General features: G+C 35.3%; 1 protein-coding gene across 1 annotated transcript; it reads right to left on the bottom strand.

Annotated features, from left to right (window-relative positions):
• LOC109228470 (nuclear cap-binding protein subunit 2-like) lies at positions 1,457-8,769 on the bottom strand. Its single transcript, XM_019393568.1, has 8 exons — positions 8,655-8,769; positions 8,282-8,505; positions 5,567-5,705; positions 5,457-5,490; positions 3,319-3,432; positions 2,280-2,333; positions 2,059-2,165; positions 1,457-1,767 (listed from the first exon to the last, which is right to left on the bottom strand). Exons 1-8 carry the CDS (start codon positions 8,670-8,672, stop codon positions 1,693-1,695), a joined length of 765 nt encoding a protein of 254 aa, XP_019249113.1. The 5' UTR covers positions 8,673-8,769; the 3' UTR covers positions 1,457-1,692.

Here is a 9,915-nt window from a genome sequence, read left to right as displayed (position 1 = left end):
AAACAGCACAGGAAAATTGATTATCTTCAAAATTGAAGCTTGGTGTCCGTAGGACTCCTTTGCTGAAATAAAAACTGCAATCACTTTCTGATCCATTGCGAAGTCTATCCAATATGGACTTATATATTAAAGTAAAATTTAGTTAATTTCAAAATCATGTATGTTAATTAGGAAGAGAGTTTGAATGTTACTTATCTTTCGAAAGAAATAATTTAGCTTTTAAATGGAATGAAGAAAATAATATTTGCACTTTTGTAATGATATGGATATTGATAAGTCGGTATAGATAGAAAATTGATAAATCTTACAAGATTTTGATTTCCCAAAAGATATACTACTAATTATTTAAATAAGATAATATTTAAGATAAAGAGAAATGTTGAGGTTCAGGAAAACTAATTGTAGACAAAATTTAACGCGAGAATAAAACAAAACTTGAGAAACCTTGCAATTTGATTCCTTACTGCTCACTACTTCTTACGTGATAAATACATGGCTTCTCCAACACTAATTCTTATTTCATTCATACGGTTAAATCCGCATTCTATCACAACTCTGTCTCTTAACGTGTTGTATTTCCAACTGTGTCCTTTTCTTATTTACTTGTAGTAAAAACAAATATAAATAATTAATGGTATAAAAGTCATTCAATATTTTAAGGATATTTTAGTCGTTCAACATTTAGCGTTGAACATTCGTGCTTTTATAATAATATAGATAAATAGATAGATAGATATAGATATAGATTGAACATTCAATTAAGAATAAAGATAACACGCCTTAATAGTCTAATCAAGGTATTTGGATTTTAGCAATGTCTATATCTGAAAAACAATACTACAAGATTCTCAATGATTAACAACTCCCAAAATCCCTTCGGCTAATAGAAGGGTCCTGGCGTACAGGCACAAACTAAAGATATCTGTATGGAATTATATAATTTTATTTCCACGGTAGCTTTATCTGCCTTCTTCTTTTACTGCAACTTTTCTTTCTCAAGCCTTTCAAATTCTTTCTTTGAAGATCCCGTAGTATTCCGCAATACAATCAGCTTCTGAATATAATGTGCACACGAATCACGATCAATTAAGAATCTAAGAAACAGAGAAAACCCCATGAGAATGGCCTCTAGCAAGTTGCTTCTCCAAAACTAACATAATTAGTTTATATGGTAATATAGCCTGTAAAATACTTGTAAATTATTTTGAAAGCCCAAGTGATAAAGACACAATAATTGTCAATTGATTGAACATAAACCACAGTGTGAAATTCACACCGTGGCACACTTCTCATATCCAGTGTTTTAAAAGGCATTTTTTGCCTTGGGCGAAGCATGCCAAAAACACAACGAGGCATACTGGTGGGAAGTAAGTATCGTACGCCCCAACCTTCTGGGCGTTCGCCTAGGCGTAAGCCCCAACGCTTTGGGTGTTCATTTGGAGCATGCACAACAAAATAATTTCCAAATCTGAGGCTATATTGCTTAGGGTACACTGAGGGACTTCATCAATGACACCATCAGAAATACATAGAAAAGAAGGTAAGAAATAATAAGAGTGAGAAGCAACATTTCTAATGTACAACATTTTAATTGTGTAAGCACAAGTTACAAAGGAACTTGACGCTAGCAGGTGTTACAACTCTTTTCAAGTAACACACACTTCTCCGAGCAATCTACATCTGGAAATAAAACTAAGTACGCTGCTTCCTATCATCATCATCCTCTTCATCAGAATCACCACTCTCACGGAAACGTGGATTCTTCTCCTGCAGCAAAAGAAAATGTCACATTGCAAAAACAAATATCACTAAAACCGAAGAGGGGACACAAACAATAGAGGCAAAAGATTTGAAGCTCAACCTCTTATTCGTTAAACCACAAGCTAAAATCAGGAAACTTGCTTCTTTAATATCCACAAAGACTTCGTTTCATTGTCAATTTTACATTATTTCAGTTTCAGTGGCAAGCATAGAGTACAAATGAAAAGATGGAACAGGAGATGCTGGTGAAAAAAAACAAAGCAATAAAAGATGTCGCTTAGGTATAAAAGAAAATACCGGTCTGGACTCATGATCAGAGGTTCTTTGAGATTCACGGTTGTAACTCCTCTTTGGATAATCTGACCGATGGTGGTCATCTTCCCTGTGTCGCTTGCGATGATAGTCTGTTTTCCTCATAAGATAGAGTTGTTTGTTAAATCTACTATACTGAAACAAAAGATAGAAAAATACAATGTTGTAGAGCATTAGAACTGAATCAAAAGCGTTGAAAAGCATACCTCTACCGTGTCGATAAGAACCTCCTTGACCTTGATTTCCACCATGTCTGCCATCTGCAGTTTTTATTGTACAAGTCATTGTCATAGACAAATTAAAAAGTCTACAAGAGTACCATGTTTATTATCTATCATATTGTATTGCAAAACCTAAGGCATAACCAAGTTTGAGCATGGCATATAAACTGTTATGATGTGAAGTTATTGAAAGTGCAAAAAAAACTCAATGGAGGTTGAAGGTCCGGTGGATCAGCTATTCAAAGCTTAATTCGAAATCCTAAAGGGGTTGTTTCAATCTCTTCCTTTCACTTTTCCTTGTTAGAGAAATCTCAAGTTAAATCTGATTTTCAACAGATTAATAAAACACAGCACGAATTTGGAAAAATCCAGTTTAATTATAGGGAAGATTGAAGAATACGGCTAGCTCAAAGTTTAGAACCGGAACAAAACCAAAATCGTTAACAACCAGAAGTTGCCATTCAACCAGTGCTCAAACTTATACAATTTAGTCGTACTCATTTCATTCGCAATGGAGCATTCAGAATGTAGACATTATGCTTAGAGCATTAGTTGATATCAAAACTACCATTCCTCTGACAGCTTAACTGTAACCCAACCCATCACATAAAAGGCAGATATACTCGAACTAGTGTGGTGTCATGTAACAAATAGACAGCTTGTGGAATCAACATTGAAACAAGCAGATAATAACAATTCAGAAGAACTTCACCACCAAACCAACTACTAATAAACACAAGCACTACTTAGAATCAGTTGTACCCCCAGCTAAAAATAAAAGCTTTCTACTGCATTAAAGCACACACAAGTCCGGTAGAAGTAAATCTAAATCTGCAGATAAGAGGCGCTTCAAGTTGACTCTTCAATCAAATGCAGTCTTTACATTTCAGATTCCACATATACATTTCAGATTCCACATATTATCAAATTAATTTGAGAGAACGAAGCTCTTTGCTAAGCCGCAAGAAAGAGTCAATATTATCAAGAAAGAACTGATGACTAAGTTCAGAGCCCTCAAACTTACAGTGAGGTGGCGGCATAACTGGTGGGTAAGCGCCCAATGATCCAGTACCATAATCCACTAGCTGCCTCTGTGCTTCCAACTCCTTTTGGACCAATTTTCCATAACCACCTCGACGTATAACTAGTTAAGGTATTAAAGACAACCCAAAATTCTTAAATATTAAATGGAGAAAGAAAGGAAAAAATATGACGTCTTAAACCTTGTAGCTCAGACTATCATGCAAGAGTTTCAACCATTCGCAGATAAGGCGATGAAAACTTACTCAATTGATTAACCATAAAGTATAACATTTTTGAGTACATTCATGGGTTAAACGTTAAGGGGTCGTTTGGTTTGAATACGGCTTATGCTGGGATAAGTTATGCTGGGATTAGTTATGCTGGGATTATTTATCCTGGTATTATTTTTTATCCACTGTTTGGTATGTTGTATTTAAAATGACAATTGCATAATTTCTAAGAAGAAGGTATAAGCTGTACCGGCACTAATTACCCCGCCCTCTACAAGGTATAAGTTATCCCGGTACTAATTTTAATCCCGGGATAACTTATACTAGGTTTGCAAACCAAAAAGTATTAAGGTGGTATTAAATTTTTATACCAGCACTATACCTTCTTATACCTCATATCAAACGACCCCTAAGTCTTTTCTTCGAATTAAACATAATTCTAAAAACTATTGGGCAAAAAAGAAAAAACTTTTGAAACTTGTGGTAAAAAATGAGCCATAGATATTTGTGCGTCCAGAAATCATCTCATTAAGGGTAAAATGGGCATTATAAAGTTAAATTGTCACTAAATATAGAAAGGTGTCATTCTTTTTGGGACTGACTAAAATAGAAAGAGTGTCAAATAAATTAGGACGGAGGGAGTACATATTAGAAAACCATGTAAACAATGTCAACCATCTTTCCTATCCTTGATTAACATATCTATGAGCCAATATTCACCTCCATAAAAGAATGGTCACTTACACTAAAAAGTGCACTGCTCTACGTCATAGAAGTTCTGATTCCTGATAAACAATTAATGACAGAAGAATAAATGAAGATCTACTTCGAGGTATTTCCTTGTAACATAAATAAAAAAGAAAACCATTAGCTCGTTAAAACTTTGCAATCATCCCACTGGCGACAAGATGAAATTTCTATTTCTTTCATCAAGCCAATTATCCTACAGCCACAGGAGAAGGATACAGAAAAATGAAGCGTTTGAGACATGTTTGAGACCACTAGGTTCATTCACCCAAAGCAAAATGCATTTACAAAAAATCAGGGTGACTAAGTACTTGAAAAAAAATGCTCTAGAATCTTATGATCACAAGAGGAAAGAAGCTTTAGTTTTAACCACTATCTTATCTAGTAACTAGATGTGGAGGGTTGTGTTCTTGTAGACGGTGACACAGAACCTGAAAAAGACAATAGAATCTGATCCACCAAACTTTTGATGCCCCACAGCTACTTCTAGGGTAAGTACTTATTGAATAAGTACTATATAAATACTTCTTAAGGAGGCACTTGAGTGACCTATGATGTTGCATCAACAAAGAATAACCAGTAATGTTAATGTATAGAGGAATGATTTACACAGTTACATATATTACCTTGTTAAGTACCACTATAGTTATCCTTGCCATATAGACAAGTTACACACATATGTACGTAATAATTTTTAAAATAAGTACATTTCTACATAATAATAAAACGTGTAAATCCATTAAATTACATCCTTTTCTCAATTTACTTTCTGAGTAAATACTCCAAGTTCACTTGCTGGCATAAATCTTTCAAGCTGAATATATTCCAGTTTTGACGGATTCTTTTTTTTAATCAAAAGTATACCGAGTTTTAGTACATTTTTACACACTTCCCTGCTTTTTTACTGATCATTGTACATAACATTTGTCGAAACTTCACTTTTAGACATCCTTCAGCATAGCACGAAGTATAGTTGACTAACTTTGTCCTAATAGTTGCAAGCCTTTTTATTCCCATTTCAGTGGCCATTCAGTTGCAATGTTCATCACTTTAGGCCATGATAGGACCAAAACATATTTTCTCTGAGAAAAAAATATATAAATAGTTAAAAGAATGGAAAGAAAGTTGTTAACCCATGCTTATCAACTGAAGAGAAGGATATCTGGATCGTAGTCAGTACGATATTCGTCGCGCACCTGGAAAAAAGATGTAAATCAGATCACACGCTAGCATGAATCTCAAGATAAAAGGATGAACCACTATGGAGATTACCTGTCCACCACTCCTACCACGGCCCCATTGCCTACCATCTTGAAATCCCCAGTCAAAATCCACACGAATAGGGCGATCATCAAGAATTGTCCCACTGATATATTTGACAGAATCTTCAGTGTCGTCCCTAGAGTAGAACCTGAAAATAGTTTCAGTTATTACAGATGCAAATGATATTCTCCTTGCCTCTTTTATTTTCTTCTTTGGCTTCTTTCCCTTGAATGCGAAAGGGTTGAATGGGAGATAAACCTAAAGGTATACACGTAACAAACTATAATGTACACCTAATACCATCTAGGGGTTTATAATTAGAATTTACTTCAATTATCAAAAGAAATTATGAGCAAATAGGTTTTGCTTATAATTGCAGAAACAATGACAGCAATAAAGAGACAAAAGCTCGTGATACACCCCTTCCATTCCTCATGCAATTTATTACTCTGGCAAAAATATATACTACTTATTTATCTGATATCATTTCAACAATTTCTCTCCTTTTTGCAGTTAAATATTTTTTTAACTCCTTGCCCTCAAACCTAATATAATAATTCATTCAAATATTTGTTCTTAAACTTTGTCAATGTAAACCCAAGTCAATTAAAATGGCACAAAGGGAGTACGTCAGCAACAATCCTACTCGCAAAAGAAATGCGGACCAAATGTGGCAAAATTTGACATATTTGGAACAGGGTAACAAGACAGAGAATGCAAAGAAGCAGATTTACCTCCCTAATACAAATCCACCAACCACCCACTACCTACCACCCAGGCATCCCAAAGAAATACAACCTAAACAAACACCATAACCTATGAAAGTTTCTTGAAACATTGGAAAAAATGTTCTGCAAGTCATCAAAGAAATATTATGGCAGGAAGTTGCAAATACATAAATAATACATTGGGTTTTTAAAGCAAGAACTGGGATCTACTTTTACGTGGTGAAATGCTAATTTGGTTTCGTTTTTGTAAGGAACCTATTAATCTTTCTCTGACTTTCAGGCTAGAAACTCTCTTCTTTCCTCATTAATGATATCATTAAGAAGGTAACAAATGAGCGACAACTGAGTGGAACAAGAGATAACATCAAAGACGGCACAGCCACTCCTACTTTCTGTTGTGAGAGACAAAGTAAACCAACCCTGGACTTGAAAAAAGGGGAAAAAGGATTAAGACAAAAATAGGAGGGAAATTTTCCTTTTCTTTTCAACCAAATAGGTGCCAGATTTCCTTTGCAGTTAAAAGTAGCGGAAAGATGAAGAACTAAGACCCCATTTTACTAGACGTTTTGTAATATCAATAAGGATTTCAGGACTATGAACAAAATAGCTGCATATTATTTTTATTGGTAACAAAATAGCTACATATCTGGGGATTAGTGTCAAATAACAGTTCGCACATTTCATTTTTCTCCTAATAGATGCAACAGAAATAATAAATACTTTCCCTTCCCTTTCTAGGACTCTTTAAATTCAAAAATTCCATGACAGAGTTTGACATTGATCATTATGTCAGAATAAGATAGATCATTATTTCAATTTTTTGGAAGTCCCTGTTTTTTTTTTGTACCTAGACTTCTAAAAGATTTAATAGTTTTTCATTGTTGATGAAAAGTTGTACATTTCCATTTTCTCATTCAGGTTTCAATCTGTTTGGCCTTTTCCTTTTAAGATATCCTAGGTCTTTCTTCAAAAGATCAAAATACTCATATCTGACTTCACTAGAAATCTGCCTAATACCTTCTCTACTCTCAATAGCTAACTTCATGCTTATCCAGCAGTATTAACCAGAGCCTTGACAAGCTCGCCATATGATAATCTTGCCTCCCGTCCTTTTGTTTTCACATTCCCTAAGAACATCAGACATTAGAATTATACAGCTCAATGCAATGTGCTCTTTCACTGCTACCGCTTCTTTTCAATTTAGCTTTTCCTCACACATCTAGCCCCATCGTTCACTCTCAAGCCACCTTTGTATCATCCTATTTAAACACAAATTTAATAGCACCTCTCAGCTTGAACCCTGTCTGTTGAAACTTCTACTCGCACAGTGCCTATGCACCAAAGGAACAACTGAAACTAGCATTTTGCTTTCAAGTAAGAAAAAACAAAGTTCATCCACTATATTCAGCAGACATCAGTCTTGCCTTATGCCATTGGCGTTACTCCAACACAGCCAACTTTGCACCAGAAAAGAAAACCAATATATATATATATATATATATTGACCCCTTGCCTCTACCAAGGATCTTGTCCTTTCTTGGAAAACGTAGGGGGTCTTTGACTGCACCTAATGAATGTCAGACTAAGTAAAATGACATATAATATGCTAAGATAACTATAGAGAGCATGTCAAAGTACACTAAACACAACACTGAATCAGATTTCAGGGACATTTGACTGAATCAGATCAAATTATTTGGTATAAGCATCTTTAATAATCTTCAGAGTACTTATTAAGTTCCTTGTATTAATCCACAGGACACGTGTCGTCTAATTATTAAGACACGGCAAATAAGAGTTGTTTGATACTTGTAGGAGTAGAGCGGGAAACATGATTCTTATATTCATCATGAGGTGTGAACAAATGCCAAATGCATAATATCAATATCCATACTGATTAATTGGAGTAGCATAATTGGAGGAGAAATTATACGGTCAAAAGTTAGCAACACAAAATGAAAGAAATTGGAGAGTGAAAGCAAGGTTGAGGCCATACATTACAAAGCAGAACCCGCAAGGAGTTTTGGAATTCTTATCCAATCCCATAACTATCTTTTTAATCTCTCCAGCACGATAGAACAGCTCATATACTTGCTCCTCTGTTGTGTAGAAGGACATGTTCCCCACATAAACAGTTGTCGCCTTTAGCAAAGCATCTTCAAATTCTTCTTGTGTTCCTGGAAACCTTCTATCCCTATATGCTGAAATCTTGGCCAAGTCCTAAGAGAGAAAAACAGCAGAGAAGAAGGAGCAGACTTAAGACAATCCACCGAAAGCACAACTTAAGAACATTAAATCATTGGACAAATTGCTTATTGAATAAACATCCCAGGTATACAAAAGTCAAAGAAGACTGGCGTTCAAATTACCTTGAAGAGAGAAGCCATTACGTTTTGCTCTCAACGACATCCAAGGGCAGCTCTAGGGTATAAGTCAAGAAGAAGAAGAAACAAAAGCAAATAAGTTAAAGAGGGGTTAAATAACCACTTAGACCCCTTAAGTTTGAAAACTGACACTTGGATGAAATAAGGTCAAACGTCAATTCTGAATCAAATACAACAAAATGAGGCTGATTATCAAACCATTCTTGATACACGATAGGACAGATAGATGTGGGGCAATATTAGGTATCAAATACTCTCTTCATTTAGATTCTTAAAATAAAGCGAGGAAATGGAAACTGGTGCGGATGAAAATGAATTTTGAATATTGATTATCAATGTAATAATCTGGTCGGTCGTTTTGTATATTTGAGGCTCATTCTCCCTTGTATACTTTAGAAATCGACGGTTCGATTTTACGATCATCAAGACATCTCGATGGTTTTCGGTGATCGACTTCGAGGGTTCTCAGTGATCGACTTCGAGATAATGTAAGTAACGACCGGCCTCGAGGCGATGTAAATTAGTGGTCTCGGTGGATCAATGTGAAGTTACCAAGGCGCGTAAATAGAGCTGACAGAGTCTAGTGGACAGGTCCAAAAACGAATCAAGGCATTAAATGGATGTACCAGCCCCATATCTTTGTAATTGATGCATTTGTACTATGTTGGGATTTCCCCTCATATATAAAAGGGATCCTTGCCATTTTGTAGAAATGTGATATTCAATACTAAAAACACAAGAACATTCTCTCTGCTCTCTAACACATTCTCTTGATCTTATTACTTCTATTTATTGCCTACATTCACTGTGTTCTATTTATTGTTCATCATTTATTGCTTATCGTTGATCATAAAGAGCCATCAACGTAGCTTTCGTAACTGTTAGTCCTCCCTTGATCGCTCTAAGTCGGTCACCTAACTCGACCCCGAGGCCTCATATACGACAGATCGAGGCCCTGATCTCTAGCCGTTTGGTTCGATTATCATATCGTCTCTAAGCTATAATCTTGCTTTCTCATATTTTACTTAGCATCCATTGCCTAACAACTAACATAAAAATAGATCACGTATTTTTAGAATCATAAAATCAAATCTAATTGTAATTACCATTTCCATGGTAAACAGTTTGGCGCCCACCGCGGGGCTAGAAATAACAGTGATTATTTTCTTGCTGATTTGCTACATAACGTAAGTTACCTTTCACACTTTTTCTTGTCCAGATCTTTGATTTCAGTTCAAAATGTTTA

Source organism: Nicotiana attenuata, chromosome 7, assembly GCF_001879085.1.
Source record: "Nicotiana attenuata strain UT chromosome 7, NIATTr2, whole genome shotgun sequence".
Classification (NCBI taxonomy): domain Eukaryota; kingdom Viridiplantae; phylum Streptophyta; class Magnoliopsida; order Solanales; family Solanaceae; genus Nicotiana; species Nicotiana attenuata.
This window is presented reverse-complemented; position numbering and strand designations above follow the sequence as displayed.

Bases quoted from the DNA above. Each gene is read 5' to 3' on its own strand.
- LOC109228470 (XM_019393568.1), bottom strand. The intron at 5,706-8,281 runs GTATGGCCTCAA...AACTATTTTCAG, and splicing joins TGCGGGTTCTGCTTTGTAAT to GTTCTACTCTAGGGACGACA. The intron at 2,334-3,318 runs GTAAGTTTGAGG...TAAAAACTGCAG, and splicing joins AGTTATGCCGCCACCTCACT to ATGGCAGACATGGTGGAAAT.